Source organism: Marmota marmota, unplaced genomic scaffold (genome assembly GCF_001458135.2).
Source record: "Marmota marmota marmota unplaced genomic scaffold, marMar, whole genome shotgun sequence".
Lineage (NCBI taxonomy): Eukaryota > Metazoa > Chordata > Mammalia > Rodentia > Sciuridae > Marmota > Marmota marmota.
The window spans coordinates 60,979,171-61,004,293 of record NW_026000174.1 but is presented as its reverse complement, the minus strand read 5'-3'; the positions used below and the strand labels follow the sequence as shown (position 1 = coordinate 61,004,293).

The 25,123-nt window shown below is 38.1% G+C and overlaps 2 protein-coding genes across 2 annotated transcripts; one reads left to right on the top strand and one right to left on the bottom strand.

Moving 5' to 3' along the window:
- Positions 1-3,294: 3,294 nt before the first annotated feature.
- LOC107159832 (olfactory receptor 5B17-like) lies at positions 3,295-4,242 on the top strand. Its single transcript, XM_015506468.2, has one exon. The coding sequence runs from the start codon at positions 3,298-3,300 to the stop codon at positions 4,240-4,242; it is 945 nt and encodes a 314-aa protein (XP_015361954.1). The 5' UTR covers positions 3,295-3,297.
- A 10,368-nt stretch (positions 4,243-14,610) lies between these two features.
- LOC107135386 (olfactory receptor 9I1-like) lies at positions 14,611-15,555 on the bottom strand. Its single transcript, XM_015477265.1, has one exon. The coding sequence runs from the start codon at positions 15,553-15,555 to the stop codon at positions 14,611-14,613; it is 945 nt and encodes a 314-aa protein (XP_015332751.1).
- Positions 15,556-25,123: the final 9,568 nt, after the last annotated feature.

Here is a 25,123-nt window from a genome sequence, read left to right as displayed (position 1 = left end):
TTCATTAAATCTATAGATACCTTTGGAAAGTGTTGCCCTATAAAGCCGTAACTCTTAAAACCCATGAAAATTTAAAATGTAGGGGTTTTGTTTTCATCAATTTTTTTGTACATTCAAGAAAGATATACAGGTGTAACTTTTTGGTAAAGTCCATTTCTGAATATTTGATTGACACATATGCTGTTATAAATCAAACTATTTTCTAAATTTCCTTTTAAGATTATTTTTGTCTGCGTGTAGATGTGTAAAAGAATTGGGTTGATGGTCTTCAATCCTGTGAACTTACTGATTATATTTATTAGGTAACACTTTTTAAATACACAATTTTAAGATTTTTGTTATAGAATTTCATGTCATCAGAGAATAGACATAGATTTCCTTCTTTCCAGTTTGGTTTCTTTTATTTCCCTGCCCCTTGGTCTGCCTTCAACTTCTGGTACAATTTTGAACATGAGTGATGAGAGCAGCAATCCTTGTATCTGATGTTTGAGGAAGTCTTCGGCCTTTTCCTTTGGATTATGATCTTAGCTATGGTTTATACATGTTCTCTTTAGTTAGTTCAGTTCCTAGCATTCTGAGTATTCTTTTTAAGAAAGAATTAAAACTTCAGGAGGTGCTTATTCCATATTACAGAAATGATCTTGTTGCTCTCTTCACTATAATAATATGGTTAATTACATGGCTTTCTTTTTCTTTTACCTAAGCACTTTTACATTCTTGGAGTAAAACAACACAGTCATGATCTATAGTTATGTTAATTTATGGATTTGTCCTGTGAGTGTTTTTAACATCACTATATTAAACAGGGGTATTGGTCTATAGTTTTTTTTAATTAACTTTTTTGTCTAGCTTTGCTCTGAGGTTATGCTAACATCACAGAATGAGTGACACAGTGTATCCTATGTATTTACTCAATGAAATAAAATCAATGTTCAAAACAAACAAGCAAAAAAAAACCTTTAGGGAAATGAAAAGTAAGAAGAGCTTTATTAGTAACCACCAAAACTGAAAACAGCATTAATATTCCTCAACTAGGGAATGTAAAGCTCAATGTGCACAATGGAGATTACTGGCATCCATAACAGTATGAATGGGCCTTGATTGCATTACACTAATTGAATGAAATAAAGGTGTCATATCCTAGAAGTCTAGGTTAGGACATTCATGCAAAGGAAAAACCAAAAGGAAAAAATTGATAGTATTCTCCAGGGCAATAGGTGGGTGATACCTTGACCATAATGGTTAATAAAATTTATTATGGGTGTTTGTCATAGTGGTTACATGAATATACATTTGAAAAAAATTTAAAGCTCTATATTAAAAATTGTACATACTGGTCTTTCAGTTATATAGTAAAGATTGAAAATAAGAAATAATAATATGACTATACTTGTGTACACTTAAACTATCCAGCTGAGTCCCACAGGTAGTTTAATTCTTCTTTCCTTAAAAAGTGAGATGAAGCAATGAGGGTTCCCTCATGGGAGAACATCCCAGGAGAGTTCTGTGTATGCATTGTTCCCTGCTGATGTACATGCATTCATCTCTGAAGTCTGACATACTTCCGGGTGTTTAATTTAAAGGAGAGGATGGCATGTGGTGCCCCTGTGGTCATTAGTAATGCATCTGAAAATTATTATCTGTTAGTACAGGAAGGGTTTCCTTCCAACCTCAAGGCTTGCTGTGACTGTACAACTGTAGTCAAGAGAAATACCCCACGATTGAATTCTATTGATTGATTGTGAAATCATAACCACTAAGCTAGCTGTTTTTAAATTTTATTATTTGCAAACAAACATCCTACTGTATATGATATAGAAGACGTAACATAATAATGTTTCTTTTACAAATTAGGAGGAGGTGCATCCTCCACAGACACAGTAAGAATGCATTGTATATTCAGGCCCAAATGGTCATTAGTCTCCATGGTCCCTGCCTTAGGGACCTCACAATATTTTGTCTACTACCCACAAGAGAGCTGTTCCAACAATGTGTTTTTTCATAGAAGAATTTCTGCTTTCAAACGCTTTTTCAGGACTGACTACCATTTGTGTTTGAAGAGCGAGGTAAGCTTCTATAATCAATATGAAAATTTGGGGAAAATTGCTGTTCATGAGGGGTAGTGGGGCAGCTGGACCTTCTCTGAGTTATGTGAGCACAGAAGTTGGGGTTGTGACTGTTTTTAAAAAACACCAAACTGAAGCTAGAGTATAAATATCAAAAGGTCACCAGGACAAAGTTTAGTGACATTTATAAAAGGTCATCTTGCTGCTTTAGAAAATATTTTTTAAAGCATAGATCAAACTCTGAATGAATTTCTAGTTGTTTACAACCTCGTGGTTTCTCACTAGAGATTAAAGGGGACAAACAGAGAGTGCAATGGTCCTTCTTTAAATAGGAAGGGACCTAATGAATTAGCAAGATCTGAACTTCATTGTAACATTTTGCCCATAATTCTATTATTTGCCCATAATCCATTCTTATTATAACTGGCAGGTCTACAAATACTGATGGTGTTATAGCTAAAGTTACAGGTTTTTGATTAAGATTTGACTCAGTTTAAATATTGATTCTTGAATCTTTGTGGATCAACTTTTGGAATGTTAGAATATCACTTAATTTCATAAATTATCAGTTGTCTTAATAGTGAGAAAAAATAAGAATACCTAGCTCTACAGAGACACAAACACACATACAGTCAAACAGGTGCTTATATATAAAACTCCTGGCCTTCCTTGTAGAACACTCTGTGTTAAACATGTGATGTATGTTAAGGTGAGCAAACATAAAGCCCTCGTGGGCTGAACTTGTAATGTTCCAAAGGATAGGATGCTAAATAATAGGGAATTGTAGTGAGGGGTGAATGAGTGTTTTCAAATGTCTTAAATAACTATTAAATTTTTTTTAATTCTGGACTAATGTACTTCAAAAAAATTAAAAAAAAAATTAAAGTTGAAGCTTTCCACCAAAATAGATATGCAGGCTAAAGTAACTTCAAAAATATGAATACCTCACCATTGATATCTGTGACTCAACTATTCAACTAAACAAATTAACAAATTGGGAAGACAATCGTGAAGACCCTTACTCTTCAAAATCAAATAATTGTTTAGATAAATTGTCCACTACATTGTATGGTCATGCCAACACTTCAGATCTAGAGAATACTGAAAAATATGATTATCATCATAAAGTAATGCTTACACTTTTCCATTTCTGCTCAACTGAGTTTTGCTCTTCAAAAACCAAAATTTTCCTCTTTGCTACACAGCACCTGGTGGTTATAACGTACCACCCATGGAGAATAACACAGAGGTGAGGGAGTTCATCCTGCTGGGACTGACCAGCGCCCCACAACTGCAGCTTCCCCTCTTCATACTGTTCGCTGTCGTCTACCTCATCACTCTGGTGGGGAACCTGGGGATGATCACTTTGATCCTGCTGGACTCCCACCTCCACACCCCCATGTACTTTTTCCTCAGTCACCTGTCTCTGGTGGACTTTTGTTCCTCCTCAGCTGTCACTCCCAAGGTCATGGCTGGCTTGCTGATGGAAGACAAGGTCATCTCCTACAATGCTTGTGCTGCTCAGATGTTCTTTTTTGCACTCTTTGCCACTGTAGAAAATTACCTCCTGACCACAATGGCCTATGACCGCTATGCAGCAGTGTGCCAACCCCTGCATTACCCCACCACCATGACAAACACTGTGTGCACTCGTCTGGCCATAGGCTGCTATGCCATTGGTTTGCTGAATGCTTCTATGCAAATTGGAGAAACGTTCTGCCTCTCTTTCTGTATGACCAATGTGGTCCATCACTTCTTCTGTGATATTCCCGCTGTCTTGACTCTAACTTGCTCTGATAAACACATTGCCGAACTGATTCTTGTTCTTATGTCAACTTTTAATGTCATTTTTGCTTTTCTTGTTATCTTGATTTCCTACCTGTTCATATTCATCACCATTTTGAAGATGCACTCAGGTAAGGGATACCAGAAGGCTTTATCCACCTGTGCTTCTCACCTCATTGCAGTTTCTATTTTTAATGGGACGGTCATCATCATGTATTTACAGCCGAGTTCCAGTCACTCCATGGACACTGACAAAATTGCATCTGTGTTCTACACTATAGTCATCCCCATGCTGAACCCTGTGGTCTACAGCCTGAGGAATAAGGAGGTCAAGAGTGCACTCAAGAAGGTTGTTAAAAAGGCAAAATCTTCTCTAGGTTTAGTTCTTTAATGATGTAAAACCCACAGAAAGTTATTTCATCCCTCTTATAATTACTGTATGCAGTAATCCAATGTTAAATACTTTGTGATATATAGAAAAACATCATCTAATATTATTTCTTTAGTTCAAAAACAGTTCTAAGTATCCACAAATTTGAAAATATAATTATTTTAATGAAGTTCTATGAAGTATGTGTTTTGTCACATTTTATCCCAATATAAATAATTACTTTATCTTAATAAAATCTCAGTAACCACTGAGTTATTCGGTATTAGAAAGCCTATTCCCATGACTATTTCTAAAATGATGAATGCATCTGTGTTCTAGACTGTGGTTGTTCCTATTTTTGTTAGAATTAAAGGCAAAAAAGATAAAACTATTATACCTTGTTAAATAAATTTGAGATAGCAGGAACTTTTTTTATATAAATCATAAACAATCAACTGAAAATTATTAGAATTAATAAATGAAATAATCAAAATTTCAAGGTAGAAGATCAGTATACAAAATTTAATGGTATTTGTATATATAAGCAGTTAATAATCTGAAAGTAAAATTAATAGAATTCCACTTAAAAACATTAAAATTAATGAAAAGATCATGGGGAAAAACAGCAAACATGATTTTTTTCAGGTATCCTTGAGGGTTTTATTTTTATACATTTTGGAGGCAAAATAAAAATTTTTATTTTTCTTATTCTTAATTGATCTAACAGATAACAGCTTGTTCAGAACCATAGAAGCAACAATGTCTTCAATGACATGAGGTATTTTAACTATGTAATTAAATGGTAAAATGCATCATTTTGTGAAACATCATTTAAAATGTGCACATGTCATATGAATACAAATATTTTATTATTATTTTAGTTGTACAAATTTGTGGGATGACTTGATACATTTATATAGTATGTACTGATCAAATCATGGTAGTTATGTTTTCCATTCCCTTAAAATTTTTAAAAAATTTGATTAACATAAAAAAATGTTGATAAAATTGTACATACAATGTGATCTTTCAATACATGTCTACAATGTATACAGATCAAATCAGGATGATTAACATTTCCATCTTCTTATCATTATTTTATATTTGGAGGCTTTGAACTCTTCTGGTTCTTTGTAAAATCATAATAGTATTTTGTGAACTATAGTTATATCACTGTGCTGTAGGACACTAGAATTTATGACATCTATTGAACACGTTTGGGCAATATTTATACTCTTAAAATTATAAAACATCATTGAAAGACATGAAATAAAATCTAAATTTGGAAAGACACTCCTTGTTCGTGAATCAAAATCCTAAAGCTGAAAATACTCTCCAATAGATCTACAAAGTCCACCTCCTCCTGTCCATCTCCCGCTGGCTTTGCAGAAATTGGTAAACTTATTTTTAAATTCATGGGGGAATCCAAGAGACCCAGAATAACCAAAATAGTATGTTAAAGGAAAGGTAAGTCGGATTACTGTCACTTCTCTCATTTTCAAAATGTAGTGCAAATGCTACAGCAATCCAGGTGGCATGGTATTTCACTTAGGGTAATGTTCTCTAGGTTCGCTCATGTTGTGTCAAATGACAGGATTTCCCTCCTTTTACAGCTGAATAGTATTCTGGTGTGCATGTACACTATATTTTCTTTATCTGTGCATCTATTGATAAACACCTAGGCTGCTTCCATATCTTAGCTATTGTAATTAATATTACAATGAACATGGGCAATGAACACAGGAGTACTTGCATCTCTTTGGCATGTCACTCCCTTTGGATCTATGTCCCAGTAGTGGGATTTCTGAATTCTATGGTATTTTTTTGCAGGACCTCCTAATTTTTTCATAATGGATATATAACTAAGTATCACATTCTACCCCATAAATATGTATGATTATTATTTGCCAATTAAAATGGTTAGAATAAATAATTTAAAAACAGAAAAGATAATATGATGGCGTAAGAAAAGGCAGCTATAGATCAGTGGAATAGAATTAGGAATCGAAATAAACCCCTTAGAGGTATGATGAATTAACTTTCAGCAAGGGTGTCCAAAGAATTAAGTGACACCATCATAGATTTTTCATGAAAAAGTCTTGGGATGATGGAATGTCTTCATGGAGTTGAACCACTGTGTAATAGCCTATACAAAAATTAACTCAACATGGATCACAGCCCTAACTTTAAGAGCAAATGCTATTAAACTCAGGGGGGAAAAAAGAGGGAAAAGGAAAATGGGAAAGGATTTTAATGAAGAAAAATAAAACAAAGAAAATCTAAACTTGAGAAATGCAGCTAAAGAGTACAGAGAAAATTTTATAGCACCAAAGATTTACAGTGGCACAGAAGAAAAGTCTGAAGCCAATGATATAAGCTACCATCATTAAGTACCTAGAAAAAAAAAAAGTAGAAAACCAAACCAAAATCAATAATAAGGGGACTGACCAAAAGCAGAAATTAATGAAATTAAAGATGAAAATACAATACAGAAAGCAAGTGGAATCAAAAATTTGTGTGTTTGGGGGTGGGGACTATAACATCATAAGCCTACAGCTTAAAAGATCAACATCAGAAATAAAGAGAGGATATTACTAAAGATATTAAAAGAGGGAGAGGGAAATGCCATGATTAAATCTATGCCTAAAATGCAAAAAAAAAAAAACAAATTAAGGAAAATTAACAGATTTTTAACAAAACATCATAGTTCTCTGGGGGAAAAAAGTATATACAAGATTACACTTTCAGGGTTCATTTCCATACTTTGTCATGGGGGAAGTTTTTCTGAATGTATAGAGCCCCAGAGAGAAAAGACTGAAGGAGCGGGATGAGAACAATTTTGTGGCCAGACCAGTTGCCACCAGGTAAGACTCTTTTATATTACTGCAAAGGCCACATCATCTCTGAACTGGTGACACAAAGGCCATCTCAGCCAACACCCAGGCACAAAGAATAGATTTCAGCCTTTGTGAGGACAGGTGCTGCCACAGAATGCCACTGCTCTCCATCAGCCTTGGGGGTGCTGGGCAGAATGGTGCTCCTGTGGGCTAGAGGTCACCAGCCCCATAGCTGTTCACAGACACTCTAAAAGAAGTTGGTCCAAAAAGAAGAGGACTTAAGAAGGGTAAAGGGAGCAGACTCCCTTCCCTACCTAGGCTAGGTAGCTGTGGAATATCCTGGGGGGAGGTGGGGAGGAAATGGGAAGACCACTTACGAACACTCCCACCTGGTCCTTTACCAGCATGGGCACATGAGGGACCCTCATGAATCCAACTCCAGTCTCCTGGTCTCAGAATGATGACCATGTTCCAAACCTAGATCTGGCTCAGATCCTCCCCACAACTGAGGCAGGTGAAGAGGCATTTGGTAAAGGCACTGAACCCCAAATGAGAGTGTACTGCTGTCACAAGCTTACACAGCCTTCAACAGCAGCTCCAGGAAAGGGAGGTGCTGGTCTGGACAGCATATCAGCTGAGGAGTCCAGGAAGTCCTGCCAGGTCTGCAACATGAGCCACCAGACTTTTAGACAATCCTGACAGGCACTCTGAGATGCCCCTGCTGCTATGGTTCTCTCCCACAATGGCCTCAGCCGGGGTCCAGGAAACCCACAAGACGCACAGACCCCAATGCATTGAGCATGGACCCAGCTCCCCCTTTCATACCTGCTACTTGATCTGGCTTTGGGAAAGCCCAGCCTGTAATGCCTTGTCCCCAGTTGAGCACATTAGCAGAGGTATTTTTAAGACTCACTTCTCAACTGCTTAGACTTTGTGGTTATACTTCCAAAGTCAGACATACATTGGATTCACAACCATGCCCAGGACATTCTCTCTCCAGACTCTTCTCTAGCCTCTGGTGTGATCAACACATGGGGGTCCTTTACTGGCTTCCTTCTCTCCTTATCTACACTTCCTGGGAGTTACAGGTCCAGAAGGGTTAGCCAAGAAGGGCTTAATGTTGGTGCCACTCATGTACAATGTCTTTTTGCACATGTGTTGTGTGCAATGGCTCAGTTTGACTTATTTAAAGTGTGAAAAATGATGGTCCTCTGAGTCACTAGCATAGCATAAAAGTCAGAATAAATAAAAGTGGTCCTTAGGAGATGCTGCACACACCACCATCCAGACAGCTCAAAGCAGACAGTTCGGGTAGTGGAGGCATAGGGGACTCACAGTGCCTTCTTCTCCCTACCTTAAGTCCTCCAGACTGCTAGAGACTCCTCCCCAGTTCCCTTTTACTCCCCTCCCCTCCTGGTTTAGTTTAATATTTTCTGAGATGCTGTCCCTGATTTTTGTGGGCAGCAAAGTGGCCTTTCCCATCTCTGCACTGGTCACTTCCAACACTGACCTCCCCCTCCCCCTATACTCAGGTCCTACTGTTCCTCCTGTGTGATCCTCAAGAGACTTTATTCCTTTCAAAAGAACAGGAGAGGGGACCTAGACACCAGGGAAGGAGACTCTGCTCCAGCAGGGCCTGGCTGTAGACCCTGCAGTGTGTCCAGGTGTTGTCATTCAACATCACTCCTACACCTGCTGGTGACCCCCACCTCCTCTCAATTCCAGTTGGGTCCTCCCTGCCTCCCAAGATCCAGAGAGGCTCCCATAGAACTACGAGAGGCTGAATGATCTCCATCTTCCCAAAGTGATCTGGAAAGTGTCCCTCCATCTGCCTCTGCTTGGAGAAGGGATTTCACGCTGCCTGTTGGCTTTGAACACTGGACTTTCATGAGCTCCTGAATTAATGACAATAACCAGCACATTTCTGTGGTGCTTTTTATGTTTTCAAAGTACTTTCACATGTGAACCCTCATTCACTCCTCATGACATGCAGCATGGATTTTGTGCTCCAATTTACAGATGAAGAAACTGAGAGGGGGACCTAGGATGAGTTCTAGAAAAATTGGGCCCTCCAACCCCAGCAGTGTCCATGACTTCCCTTACAGCTTAAGCTGTCTACCCCAGCTGTGGAGAGGAAGCATGGGTGACATCTACTGCAGACCCCACCTAAGATTTTCATCAACTGGAAGAGTCCTTCCCGAGTAGGCTTTCCGGTTTGTTCTGCACAGGTAGATAATTCTCATCTGTGTTGCAAATGAGCTGATGTGTATAGTCTCAGCTTGACCCAGGACTACTTAACTGTTGGGAGCTTGCCATGTGAATCGATCTGCCTCCACATCCTCAAACCCTCTTTCAGGGCTTTTAGAGGCTGAGAGGATAGAGGTGGTAACTCAGGGAGAAGAGGGAATGGAGGAACTTACCTACAGGCAGCCATGGGGACAGTACCTAGGGATCTAGTCCTGAGAAAACCATCATGAATAAGGGAAATGGTGACAATGACCCTGGGGCTGATAGACCTTATTTTTACCCCATGGGCCTCAGGCACCTATCACTGGGCAGGTCAGTTATCCACACTTCCCACCTGATTACACAGTTTGGCCTAGGGAAAAGTTATCTTCTCTGAGTGGCTCCATGCAAGAGATGCACAGTGGAGTCAAAGGTCAAATGTTTTCTCTTATATGCAGAAGTTAGAGAAAGAGAGAGAAAAAGGGATCCCATTAAAATAGAAGGGAGGCCAGTAGAGAAAGGAGACCCAGGGTAAAGGAGTAGGAAAGGAAGAGGGGAGTTAACTAGGGAAGGAAATTGATCAAATTATGTTATGTGCATGTATGCGTATGTCACAATTAACCCCCCTACTATGGATAATTTTAATCCTTCAATAAAAACAGAAGAATATATACCCAATACTGGTGTCCTTGACATACACACATACACTACAAATTATATTTGTTTACCATATTATTGTCATATGTTAATTAGATATATATTCTGCACAATCCTACTTTTATTAAATTGAATTTGTCATTAGTATTATTGTTTTTCATTTTATTTATATATTTTTCTGTTTTTATTGAAGCAATTATACATAATAGTGGGACTAACTGTGATATATTCAATATGATCAGTTTCCTTCCTTCACTCATCAACAGAACCCTTTAACCCCCATCAGAGACCCAAAACTTAAAGACACAGAGATCCCTGGACCTGGGATGGACATAGGGAATGTGCTTCTGTAATTTCCCATCTCCCCTGCTCAGAAGCTCCGTCTTTTGGAGACACCTCACAGGATGTGCCAGGGGAAGGCTAAGCAGGTCGGATGCTACCACCTCAACCTGAGCTGCAAGGAGAGTCTCAATTCTTCTAACTCTTGTGAACCATAAGGTGCTGCATTTCGTTTGGTTTGGAAATCAGACTCTACTGTTAAAAGAGATTAGAATGTGTCTGGTTGTTACCTTTTCCTCATTTGGCCGAAGAAAATATGAAAGCTAGAGAAGTAACTTTCACTCATGCGCTGTATCAGAAATCATCACCTCCCAAATTTATGTCACTGGAGCCTCAATATCATCTCCCATTTGATACCTCCGGAAAATCCACAGAGTCAGAAAAGTATAATCCAGAGTTCACAAGTCCAGGCTGGGGCCACAGGGACAGGAAGTTTTCTGCAACACACACAGTCCCCGGGTCAACCTTCTAGATTATCATCTCCTGCATTGTCTTCCCCTGACCTATAACACCCATTTCCTCACGAGGAACTCCAAAGCTTCTTGTAACCAACGTCTTTCTCTCTGACTTCACCAGCTGGAGGAACCTCTTTGGAGGGGACTGGGCCTGTTCTTTGTCCATACTCTGAATACTTGGTGATAGTTGGTATCAGGGCACCAATATCTCCATGCAATGGGGTTGTTCCCTGCACTTACACGTTTGTTACTGACTACTATTTCAGCAATGTATTCCTATTTCCACTTAACAGAACAGAATTGAATATTTGAGAAGATAAGTAACTTGTCTAAAAGGTCATGAGGTAAAATCTAATCTGTTCGAACTTGAAAGCCAAGTTCATTAGTCTCTGGGATATATTTTATCTCCCAACATAATATAGTTATCAGATCTACATTTTGTTGTAGGGAAAGAGTTGGTCTTTGTGCTCCTGAGAGGAACTTCTATGAAGCATAGTTAATATTTTTCTGCTGCTTTGTGATCAGGTCCAAGGAGATTGCTGCTATGAGCATCTTAAATACCTGGAAAATGCAATTACCTAATCTTCCTTGGTCTAATTTTATGCATATGCTGGAAACCTGAAAATTGCTAGGAAAGATTTTTAAATGTTCTCAAGATAAATTTGTGAGGTAATGAATATATTAATTAGCTGACTTCACAGGTCCACAATGTACACATATACCAAAATATCACATTGCTATCTATTCATTTACCTTCTTTTGTTGGTTAAACTTTTCTTTCCAATTAGGAGTTAGAGTGATCAAATGGATGTTTTGTACATTTTCACTAAGAAGTTGATAATTGATATATTTGTGCAGTTTGCTTTTAATGGTGAAGAAACTGCATTACAATGTAATTAAAATGAGAGATGATTTAAGTAAAAAAATCATGTTATACAACATAAATATATGTAAATTTTTGTGAGTTGAAAAAAATTAATAAAAAGAAAGACTGGTGAAATTTTAGTAATAGCTTCAGAGCTGGTAAAAGTTATTTAGAAGAAGGATACTTGAATCCCACTGTGTTGCTGCCAAGGGAAGTCAGGGAGCTGTGGTTTGATCCAGGCAGAAATTAAAAGATACAATATGAAAAATGGGTAGATCTCATGATACATGCTTAGCGTGTGGTGGGGATTCAGGTATTTTTTAGCATTTTTGTTGTAAAATATATGTGTATATTTATTATGTAAATTTTATTACACCTGTATTCATTTTATGTCACATATAAAGGACAGGTGTAATTAAATTTATATAATAAATATAGAGGCAATTACTATCAAACTCCAATAAATGGAATTCTTTCTCTCTTCAGAAGCTCTTGGGTGGTGCTCTCCCTACAAAACCTCCCCTTTGTTGCTGTGTCTTTTCTGTGCTTAATTTAAAACTTTTTCATCTATGTATATGTATCTCTAAAAATATAACCTTTCTTTCTTTCTCTATATGTGTGTATATGAGTGTGTGTGTGTGCACCCCACAATTATTTCTATTGTTTTATTTCATAAGTGTTTTTTTTTTTCTTACATGAAGGAAGCCTGAAGAAAGACAGTCCTTGGCTCATAATGTGGATTATAAATGTCATCGGGGATTAGTGTTATTTTTCTTTCTGTCTTCTGCCAGCTACTTATTGATTTCATCTATAAAGTCACCTTATGATACACAATGACAACCAGGGTTCCAGCCATCAGAGGCACATGACAAGCCAGAAGAATAAAAATCTAAAGGCAAGCAGAGTTTTGTGGGATTACAACAATTATTTATGAAATTTCTTTACCAATATCCTGATGCTCAAAGGCAAGTTTCTCCAGTGTACCTAACTAGGTCACTGAATCACCAGGGTTACCAGTTACATGTATCTTAGATTTTTAAAGGATAATTTTAAAAAGATTTTTCAAACCCTTTTTAAAAAATTGTTAAATCAGTTAATACTACCCATTTTTCATATCATATCTTTTAATTTCTGCTGATTCAAATGAGCGTATTTTGGGTTTAAATATGCATTTCCTGGGTTTAAATGTTCATCATCTCTTCATAGGTTTAAAAATATTTGGATATTCTCTATCTTGTTCAATGTGATTTCCTATCCTGAATCTCTTTCCCATGTTCAGCTTCACAGTGGCCATGAAAATTTTGTATTACCCCAACACAAGTCAGATGCTTATTTTTGAATCAATCAGCTGCTGTCTGTGCAAACTTTTGTTTTTATAAAATGATTGTTCTCAAGAACTAGCAGAAGGATTTTCACCTCATAAAATCAATGGTAGATGGGTTTGTTGAGCACAAAACAATATGTTCAATGACAAAGACATTCTTTGGTTATCTTTGACTATGAAATGTGTAAATGAACGCCTCTTCCCAGTTAAGCATAGAAGCTTGCTTTATTTCTTGTGCAAAGATTGAGTCATTCATCTTCCTCAGTGCCTTGCCTTTCACCATTTTTGGTTCATAATCTTCTTCACTTTTTTCAATGGCTATGGAATTGTTGCAAATGCCCAGGGTTAACATCAAAAAGTGAAGGAAATGAAAAGGAAGAGAAAAAAATCTAAATTGAATGCCAGATTTATTCTAAGAGATTTCTTATTTATCAGCTTATTTCATGTTTACAATATCTTCTTGTATTTGGAATTGTTATACTCACAATGAATTGCAGGGACATTAGAGTCAATGATTTGGGATTTAGTTTGAAGTCTGACTCTGCACTTGTCTACTGCTATATTCTAAGTATTTTTGAATCCTAGGAAAGTGTTTACTTAATTGAAAAATGGGAGTTTTATATTTAGTCATGTCTCCCCACTTGCCTTATAGAGTTGCCATAAAATTCAAATCAAACTATTGCATGTCATATAAAAATATCCTTCAAAAGCCATCATGAGAGCTCATGAGATCTGGGCTTTGGACTTAGAAATGAAGGAAACAAAGACTGTGTTCTCAAGGGCTTTGCAGTCTGATGCAGGAGAATGGTTATTTCCCCTCTCACCAGATCCTTGTTAGTTCAACTGTCTTCTGAATCCCTCACACTTTCCAACAGTATTGGCCCTAGAAATAGGACGCTTGCAAATGAGATCTGTTCATGAGGTAGGCGATGCAGTGAGGAAAGGCATCACACCATCCATCAGAAGCTACAGCTGGCCCTCGAGAAGACCCAGGGGCACTATAACCAGTGCCACTAAGTGGCTTACTTATTCCTGAGATCTCAGCATAGCACTGAGGCAGGAACCACAGAGCCAGTGAGTCTCCAGCTTACATGGCCATTTGCAAATTTCACTACGGCCTGAGCAGGAAGGAAGACATGCTAAGGGGCAAGACACTCTCAAGGTGAAAAGCGAGGTCTGTATCTCAAGGAACTCCTTCCCTGGGCCAGGTAAAGTCTTGGTTCTGTTTTCTACAGTATTCCTGATAATTGAAGTGTTCGTTTATTTACATACTAAAATGTCTTTACCAATTAGCATGATTCACAAGAGTCCCCAGATATCATCTTTGACATGAAGAACATGATAAATATTGAGGGGGGCCAAAAGAAGAGGGAAAGAGTGACAAGAACTGATGTGTGAAATAAAATCAAGACCCCATGAACTTCAGGATTTCTAATGACATAGGAGAGTGGGAGGGCTGCCAAGTGCCGAGAAATGAGCTGGAAGTGGGAGAGGAGGATGAGAAGGAAAAACTGTGGAATTGCTAGCTAAAACTTCACAGATTTTGTAGTTTTTCTCATGTGCCTGGTGGCCCTGGTCTGCCTTCTCTCCATTCATGCCTATAGGATGCATACAGTGCTGGAACCTATTAGGATATGTAGCCATGGGAACAAAATTACCTAGGATAAGAAGTCCTCTCATTTCCACCTACCCCCTCTGGGACACCTGGACTCTACCAGTGACCTTTTTGAAGGCAGCTTTCACATCCTTGTTCCTCAGGCTGTAGATGAGAGGGTTCAGCATGGGGATGACCACAGTGTAGAAGACAGACACCACCTTGTCTTCCTCCAGGGATTTTCCTGAGCCGCTTCGTATATACATGAAGATGAGGGTCCCAAAGAAAAGGGCCACAGCGGTGAGGTGGGAGGCACATGTGGAGAAAGTCTTGGCCCTGCCCCCTGAAGACTTCACCCTCAAAACGGCCTTGATGATGAGCACGTAGGAAATGAGGATGACCAAGGCATTGGCCAAAATCACAAAGTTGCCAAAGAAGACAATGATGATCTCAGTGTTCATTGTGTCACCACAGGCAAGCTTCAGCAGGGGCGGGAGGTCACAGAAGAAGAAGTTGATCCTGTTGTCCTCACAGAAGGAGAGGGAGAAGGTGCACGTGGTTCTCAGGATGGCCCCAGACATCCCACAGACATAGGCTCCCAGCACCAAACTCCAGCAGATTCTGGGATCCATGGCCATAGCATAGAGCAGAGGGTTGCTAATAGCAACACAGCGGTCATAGGCCATCACTGCCAGCAGGAAACACTCTGTAGCTGCACAGATGGTGAAGAAGAAGAACTGGGCAGCACAGCGGCCATAGGAGATGACCATTTTGCCTGTGGTCAGTGTGGCCAGGATCTGAGGGGTGATGACAGAGCTGTAGCAGGCATCTAGCAGGGAGAGGTGGCTCAGGAAGAAGTACATTGGGGTGTGGAGCTGGCCATCCACTCGGATGAGAACCACCATCCCCAGATTCCCCAGAAGGGTGACAAGATAGAGACTGAGAAAGACCAGGAAGAGGGGCGTCTCCAAGTTGGGGTGGTCAGTAAAGCCTGTGAGGATGAACTCGGCCACTGTAGTGAGATTATTCTTGGCCATGGATTCAGTGTGGACTGTTGGTCTGAGGATGAGAATGGAGTAACAGGAATTGTTAGAATCAAGGAACAGAATATCTTTCTCTATGGTCGAAGATAAGTTGATAATTCTGGATTTATGTACAGAGTTGTTTTTCTGAAATCCTGAACCTGGCTGATTCTTCTTGAATTTCTCCTGCATTGTATGGAGCTGAAACTTAAGCTGGTGTTTCTGATTAAAATTCATTCTACTTCCTATTGGAGATTTCTGTGAAGATAGAAGAGACAAGATTCTCAAGTTTAGAGAGGAGAAAGAGCACATCTATTCTAATCCCACCTAGGGCTGGAATCCCTCTTCTGCACACCCCACATGGTCACACTCCGTGAGCCTCCATCTTTAGACAGCTCCACTGTAATTCTCTGTTTGGACCTAGATTCTCCCTTTCTGTACCCTCCACACACTGACCTTAATTTATCCCTTCCAGACACACAACAATTTTAATCCCTTCTTACCATGAAATCTGTTCAGAAGGTAGAAGATGATAATTTGCTACTCATGGTAAATAAGTTGATGTATTTTTATTCTTACTATATGATTATTCAGGCAGGCAGTCAAAAATTACCTGGTCAGTTAGTATTAGTTAGTATCTAAAAGTTTTTCTTCACTTTAATCTTTACCACTCTAACTCAGAGGTCATCACCTTCAACATATTGTTTTAAAATTTTTTCATTATTTATATCATGAACCTAAATAATACGTTCAAACTCATGGTCTAGCTGTCTTTTAATTATGTGACTTTGAGCAAGCTACTGGATCCTTTTGAGCTTTAATTTTTTTATCCATAACATGGAGGAAAATATGCTTATCTCATAGGGTTATTTTAAGTATTAATTAGTTAATACTTACGGGCATAGAAAAGAACTCAGCACAGAGAAAGAGTTATTATTGTTGCTGTTCTTATCTCCCATCTTAGTATCTACTAAATTGCAATTCTGAAAGATTATATTTTCTTCACAAAAACTTGTGAAGTTTTTACTGTGTCTCTAAATAATATATTTATTTCTGTGTGTGTGTGTGTGCAACTTTAATAATTAACTGAGTTGGACTGTAAAATGAAGAAATCGTTCATTCCTCTATTCTTTCTTCTCTCCTCCTTTCCACCACATTTTTTAAAAACTTTGATCTTTTAACCTATTTATGTGACAATGCCTACTATTCTAATTAGCTCTTCCATACTTTTCTATGGCTGATTATGACAATACTAAGAGGCATTTATCTATTATGATTACATGCTTGCCATGCATTAAAAGACTAAATAGCATGATATGATTTGTAGAGGAAGCAATGTCACTAAACTTTTGCTTCAGGACAAGCTTTCAAATATCAAGTGAAATAAATGTTCTTTTCTTTATATTGACCAGATGCTCAAAATAAGTTTTCTTTATATTTGAGTTATGGGAAGTTTTGCATTCCCTGTAATCTCCTGTTGCCACCCAGTACAGATCGGGGTCACATCAGAGTTTGTGTGCTTGCTGCTGGCCACTTTCCAAGTCCATCCAGGATCCCCATTAAAGTGCCTAAAGTCCAAGTAATGCTCAGGATCTTTGCCTGGAAATCAGGATTCATATCTTCCTCCTTCAGAGGCATCTGTACTCTTAGAACCTTTGACACACAATGTTTTATACATTCTTGGCAACAATCCTACTGGACAAGGGACATTATTCTTGTTTGTGGATGAGAAACACACTGGCCATGTAAAACGATCTGCTGACCTCACATGTGGAGGGGCAGGATCTTCATCCAAGACTTCTGATCCCTTTATCCCACTCTACTCTGCTTGAACTACTAGTCTAGTCTCCTAGTACCACATCCTCCACCCTCTTAAGTTGGCATCTGCTAATTAAGAATTTTTGAATCTGTAACCATACCAATTAATATCAAAGTTAGATTGTTAATGAATTCTTTTCCGTCAGCATAGTTGGAATTTGAATTGAAATAGCAACATGGAATTGCTGTTTTTGATAACATCTAAAATCCACAAAAAAGTATCCGACATAATATCTCCTTTTACTTTATGGATACATTGTTAAACCCATAATCATTTGTCATTGCCTTCACATCCCTGTGAAACTGACATGATTGATACTGTTATTATTTTGGTGAAGAGAAAACTGATGCCCAGAGAGGTTAAAGACTTCTTCAAAAGTCAAGGAGTGAGTTGTCTGCAGACCTGGGAAGAGCAGGCAGGACTTCTGGTATCTTTTGGAGTGCTGTTGTACTTTCCTCCCACCTAAGGTCCAGTTCCACTGGGACCTTCCAGCAACAGGTTCAGAACTTGTGATGAGACCCCAGATTAATCTGAGCATCTATACAATCATCATAGCTTCATTAATTGTCTGGGTAGAGAGGCAAGCTGCATGCACTTTCATGGAGGAGATAAGTGGAAGCTGCTCTTGAGTCCAAAGCCTATGCATCCTCTAATCAAAGGTCATTAGTGTGAGGCAGCACTAGGATTGAGTCCAGAATATATGGAGGCAACAGCTCCCTGAACCCAGAGCAGCGTATGAAAGGGAAACCATAGGTTTATGGCTAGTGAACACCTAAAGAAAACTAAGGGACACTGATGGATTAGAATTATACCTATAATGTGTTTTGAAATGCACTGTAGAATTGGAGGGCACAGAGTAGGAGAGATGTCTTATCCAGAAGAAACACAAGGTGGTTCCTAAACCTTGTACTTACTTTGACTCGCAGTCCTCTCTCAAATTCTTCTTTTGCTTGCTTCCAAAGTTGTAGTCCCTTGGGGACAGAGAAGAAGCTCAACGAATTAACTTCCAACTCTACAGGAGTCAACATCTCAAATATTATTACACATTTACCAAGCTTTTACTTTGAGTCAGGTAGATAAACTTACTTTGAAGGCTTTGTTTCCTTTCCCAAGTTCACAATAACATCATGACATAGGAGTGTTTATAGTTAATCAAGTGAGAAAACTAAGGTTTGGAATTATTAAGTATTTTGCCTGAGGTTTCATTCATAGAGAGAAAAAATATTTAGATTCTACCTCAATCTCTTGACTCCAGTTAAACAAATAGGATGTGCTACTTTTCCAAAAAGTGGCAGCCATTTATGGAACATTTGCTTTATAGCAATCATGTTAGTACACATTCTTACACAACACTTGGCAACCCCATGAAATAGGTATTATTTTGTTCTGGAGGAAACCAAGAGCCTTAGTAGTTAAGTAATTTGTCCAAATAGTTAAGTAGCTAAGTAGTTAAGTAACAGGGAGAAAACCCTGGAGTCTCACCCAGGTCTATCTTATTCCAAAGCCAGAATTTGAATACATGGAGTTAATTCCTCTCCCAGCACAGGTACACGAAGTACAGTAAATTATAGGGAAATCTTTTGTCTAAGCTCTGCTTTCTATTATCAACCCCCCATAAAACTATTTATATTTTCTAAAATTTACCTACAATACACAAACCCAGAAATATTAGAGCTGTAGACTTAGAAAATATTAATCCAGTCTTACTTGCGTATTTTATACAAGAGCTGAAGTCCCATGCCAGGAGGCAACAGTCCCAAGAGATGACAAATTCTGATGATAAAGCCCAGGGTTTTTGCCCAGTTTCACCTTCTTCCATGTGTGTGGCCTTTCCTTCAAAGCCAGTATTTTCCCAGGGTTTCTAGGGTGGTAATTTCATCTTTATTACCTACTTTAATAATTTAGTTGGATTTTTCTTGGTTTGGGATTAAAACTAATCTAAGGAACATAGTTTAAGAATTTTGCTCAGATAAATGAGCGTAACCGACCAATTTGGGGTTTCCTTCTTACTAAGCAAACCAGTGGGTATTTAAAATGCTTTGGAGGTGGTTTTGCGGGAGAGATGCCGTGAGCCCAGAGGTTTCTGATGGATCATGAATCAGCACCTGGGACACCTCAGAGCTCCTGGGAAAAGCCAGCCCTGACAGGGAGAATGCACTTCCACAGAGCTCATTATCGCATCTTCTCCACGCGTCTTAGAGGATAAAGATGCAAATCTTTGGGGATTTCATGGCAACTCCTTGTTAGTCTCAAAGCTCAACTGCAGCTTCTGCAGGGCAGGACCTGGTTCTTTTCATCACTGGTCCTCGTGTTCTGCTCTCCTGCAACGAGCACTCTCAGGACTGGAACTCGGATGTGGATTGTGGTGGTGTTCTCTCTACACTGCACCCATCCTTGGTCCTACTGTCAGGTCCTGTCTCAGAAGCTCAATCCTCACTGCTCTGGACTTCATAAGGAAGAACGATTATTGGTCAGCAGGGAATGAGGTGTCCACTCACCTCATTTGCATCTACCTTGGGGAGCTTGTTAGCTTACCTTCCTGGGAGATTCGTTTCCAGGATCCCATTGTCCAATCTCTCCGGCTATTCCAGTTCTTTGGTGTTGATCCTGTGGAGTTCTTGTCTCCACACTTCCACGCACTTCTCTTTAGTAACTTGCCTCAGGTGGGCTTTAGTCAGTCCTCTGCAGTCACTCCCAGGTCATGACTGGGTTCCTCCAAAGGGACACAATCTTCCTGATCATGCAGATGCTGCTCAGATGGTTTCTGGAAACTCTCACCATGTGGAAAAAGTCTTGCTGGCCTCAGTGACCTGTGATCACCATGCAGCCATGTGCCAACCATCATCAATCTCCATCACAGCCACAGCTCTGTGCCCTTGAGCCATGGTGGCTGCCATTTCTGTACCACAGAGCTCACCAACAGAAAATCATAAAACTCAAGAGAGCAGATCCCGAGTCCTTAATTGTGAAATTATGTAAAAGCATGCTCTTTGTTTAACCTGGAAAATCCTTCATACTTACTGGTTTTACCTATAACTAAAATGATTTTAACCCTTCACAATGAATGAGACATGACAACAACTATCATGAATCAGCACAGGGTACAGTCCATGTGAATATCATACACAATTCTCCTGTTTTTAACTTCAAAATGCTGTATAAAATCTATCACAACAATGTGACTGTGTTAAATAACACTGAACAGTACACCTAAAATGGTTCACATGGTAAGCTTTTTATTGTGTTTATTTTACCATGATCAAAATAAACCAATGAAACACACATAAAAATTTTATTTGAATTCATAACAACTCAGCTTTTGATACAGGGAAGTTCTGAGGATCAAATATTCAAAATCAGTATCACTGAGCTGAAAAAAAAGAAGGGGGTGATGCTCCTTCCAGAAGTCCTGGGACAAATTGCTCCTTGTCACCTTCATCTTGAGGTGGCCACCAGCACTCCTTAGCTTATGTTTGGGTAAGACCTGATCTGTCTCCACTGCCACCTTGCTTTCTCCACTTTGCCTTCTTCAACTTCCATTCTCCTCTTTCTTTTTAAATGCTATGAAATTCACAAAACCTACAATTTACTCCCTTTGAATGTACAATGTGATGACATGTAGCCATTCACCCTGAGGTGCAGCTTCCTCTGTCTAATGAATTCCAAACATTTTCATTACCAACGCGATGGACACAGTTACACATTTAAACACATCAGGTTGTAACTCTCCTGCCCCCTGCCCTCTGTCCAAGGTGATCACTAAACTGCTTTTGTGTGGATTCATCTATTCAGAGCATTTTGTACTAAAAACAATCATAAAATAGGTGACATTTTTGTCTAATTTCACTGGTTATGGTTTCAAGGCTCATCCCAACTGCAGCATTTATTGGTACTCATTTCCTTTACGATTGCATAATATTCCATTGCATGGATAGACCACATTTGTTTATTCATTCCTCAGATGATTGGATTTGCTTATACTTTTCAGCAAGTGTAAATAATCCTGTTATGACCACCATGTACAAATATTTGTGTACCTAATTTCAAACTATTGAGGACATAATTAGGGGCTTAATGGTTGAGTCATACAGTAATTTAATTTTTTGAGGAACTGACAAACTGTTTTCCACAGAAGCTGCACCATTGTACACCCCTATCAGCAGTGTATGAGTTTCTCATTTATCCACATTTTTAACAACTCATGTGCCTCATTTTTTAGTGAATCATTCTAGTAATTATAAAGTACTATTTCATTGGGGTTTTGATTTAAAATTCCATTGCAACTAAGGATGTAGCTTATTGGACATATATTCTCTGTCTATCTTTTCTTTTTTTCTGTGTGTGTGTGTGTGTGTGCACGCACACGTGCACTGCAGGCTCTGACATGCTAGACAGGTACTGTACTTAGCTCCATCCTCAGCCTGTCAATCTGTGTCTATTCTTTAAAGAAATATTGATTCAAGTCTCTTATCCATTTTTAATTTGGTTGCAAGTCTTTTGTTGTAACTTTGTGGTGGTTCTTTATATATTCTAGACATTAATACCTTTCAGACAGGAGATTTGTAAACAGTTTCCTTATTTTGTAGGCTGTCTTTGCAATGCTTGATGCCCACTGATGAATAAAAGTTCAAGTTTTGATGAAGTCCAAGTCATCAGTTGTTTTTTTGTTGTTGTTGTTGTTGTTGTTCTTACTCTTTTAAAAAATGTTTTATCAGTGAATTATAGTTATAACAGTGGGACTCATTTGGACGTACTCATAAATGCATGTAACATAGTTTGCTCCATTTTACTCCCAGTACTTCCCTCTTCCTCCCTCCCACAATTGCCTTTCTTCACTCTATTGATCTTCCTTCTGTTTATTTCTTTTAAATTGATGCATTACAGTTGTATGTAAAATTAGAATGCATAGTGATATCTCCGTACATGCACACGGCATAATTTGATCAACTTCATTCTCTTTCTTACCCTTTTCCTCTCCTTTCTCTCCCCTTGCTTTGTATTCTCTATGATTTTATGACTTTGGGAATATAATTACCTTTTCTTTTATTATTTTTTAATTTGTTGTTTTTAGATGTACATGGAAGTAGAGTGTATTTTGACATATTGTATACACATGGAGTATAACTTATTCTAATTAGGATCCTATTCTTGTGGTTGTGAATGATGTGGAGTTACCCTGGTCGTGTGTTCGTATACAGGATAGGAGAGTTATGTGCGATTAATTCTCCTGTCTTTCCTATTCCCCTCCCCCTTCCCTTCCTTCCATTCCCCTTTTTCTAATCCAATAGACTTCTATTCTTCCCCTCCCTGCCCTCCTTGTTGAGGGATAGCATCCACATATCAGAGAGGACATTCTGACTTTGATTTGGGGGACTGGCTTATTTTACTCAGCATAATATTCTCCAGTTCTGTCCATTTACCAGCAAATGCCATAAATTCATTCTTCTTTATGGCTGATTAATATTTCATTGTGTATATGTACCACATTTTCTTTACTGATTCATCTGTTGAAGGACACCTAGGTTGGTTCAATAGCTTAGCTATTGTGAATTGAGCTGCTATAAACATTGATGTGGCTGCGTCACTGTAGTATGCTGATTTTAAGTCCTTTGTGTATAAACCAAGGAGTGGTATAACTGGGTTCAATGGTGTTTCCAATCCAAATTTTCTGAGAAAACTCCATACTGCTTTCCATAGTGGTTGCACCAATTTGCCATGCCACCAGCAATGTATGAGTGTACCTTTTACCTACATCCTAGCCAACATTTAATGTTAATTGTATTCTTGATAATTGCCATTCTGACTGGAGTGAGATGAAATCTCAGTGTAGTTTTAAATTGCATTTCTCTAATTGCTATAGGTGTTGAACTTTTCTTTCATGTATTTGTTGACCATTCATATAATTAATTACCTGTTTAACCACTTGATATATTTATAAGCATTTCTTCATCCCATTTGGTGAATGCTAGCCTCCAGCAAGTAAATATGGATTTCTACACATTCAGATATCTCTTAAACTTTTCTGCTTAAAACAAACTGCCCTCCCAAAGCTGAAGCTATACTAAAATAAATAAGAATATGCAGTGGAGCTTTAGCAATAATGACATTGCTATGACAGTCCTTCTCTGAACACTTAGCAACACTACATCTCCAGTAGTAGAGGTTATTGTAATACATTGTTGAGTTTCTTATCATTTTATGTTATATCCTAGAAACCATTAATAAATCCAAATTTATGAATTTTACCCATGGTTTCTTCTAACAGTTTTGGGTTTTAACTTTTTTGTTTTAGTCCCTGATATATTTTTAGTTGATCTGATATTTCCACTTGTCCCAATGCTATTTGTTGATGAGAATGTTTTTCTCCAATGAGTACACTTGTCACACTTGTCAAAATTCAATTGGTCATATGATGTTTCATGACACTGGTCATATGATGTTTCATGACTCTTAATTCCATTCCCATGGGTTCACATAAGTCAGTGCCACATTGCAATGACTCTGGTGGTTGAGGAATACATTTTGATTTTGGAATATGTGTGTAGTCCTACTTTGTTTCTGAAAGATAATTTTGGCTGTTGAGCATCTTTGAAATTCAATATGACATTTGTATGGGCTTTTTTCTGGAAACAAGCCATTAAGAGCTTGGTAGGGATTTCATTAAATCTATACATACTTTTGGAAAGTGTTGCCTTTTAAAATACTAACTTCTGCTGGGTGCAGTGGTGCATACCTATAATCCCAGCAGCTCGGGAGACTGAGACAGGAGGATCACGAGTTCACAGCCTCAGCAATGGCAAGATAAACAACTCAGTGAGACTCTGTCTCTAAATAAAATACAAAATAGAGCTGGGGATGTGGCTCAGTGGTTGAGTGCCCCTGAGTTCAATCCCAAGTATCAAAAAAACCTAACTCTTAAAACCCATGAAAATTTAATTTTTCAGCAAGATATAAGTGTGTACCTTTTTGATTATATCCATTTCTTGATATTTGATTGATTTAGATGCTGCTATAAATGGGTTTATTTTCTAAATTTTCTTCTAAGATGACTTACCGCCAGCATATAGGAATGCCATTGAAATATGTTTGATAATCTTAAATCCTGTAACTTTACTGATTAAGTCTATTAGGTAATATTTTTTGATATATACTTTTAGATTGTTGGTATATAAGATCATCTCATAAGAGGGTAGACATAGCTTTTCTTCTTTCCAATTTGATATCTTTTATTTTTCTTGCCTATGGATCTAGCTTGAACTTCTGGTACAATTTAGAACATAAGTAATGAAAGCAGGAATACTTGCATCTGATATTTTGAGGAAATCTTCAGCCTTTCACTTTGGATTAGGATCTTAGCTGTGGTTTGTATCTATTCTTTACAGTTTATGGACATCCACTTCAGTTCCTGGTTTTCTGAGTTGTTTTGTTGTTGTTGTTTTGTTTTGTTTTTTGTTTTTGTTTGTGAAAGAAGTAAAACTTTGGCAATTGTTTATGCGGGATTCCAGAAATGATCTTGTTATTCCCTTCATTACATTAATTGGTTTATTACATGGCTTGATTTTTGTATATTAAAACACCTTCACATTCTTGGAATTAGAAATTCTCCTTCATGATTTATAGTTATGTAAATTTATGATGGATTTCTACTGTGGTTTTTAACATTTCTTCACTATAATAAATTGATGCATTGGTCTATTGTTTTATTTCACTAATATTTTTGTCTAGGTTTATTATGAGGTTATGTTGACTTCACAGAATGAGTGA

Excerpts from the sequence above, each read along its gene's own strand:
- LOC107135386 (XM_015477265.1), bottom strand. The coding sequence starts at position 15,555 with ATGGCCAAGAATAATCTCACTACAGTGGCCGAGTTCATCCTCACAGGC.
- LOC107159832 (XM_015506468.2), top strand. The coding sequence starts at position 3,298 with ATGGAGAATAACACAGAGGTGAGGGAGTTCATCCTGCTGGGACTGACC.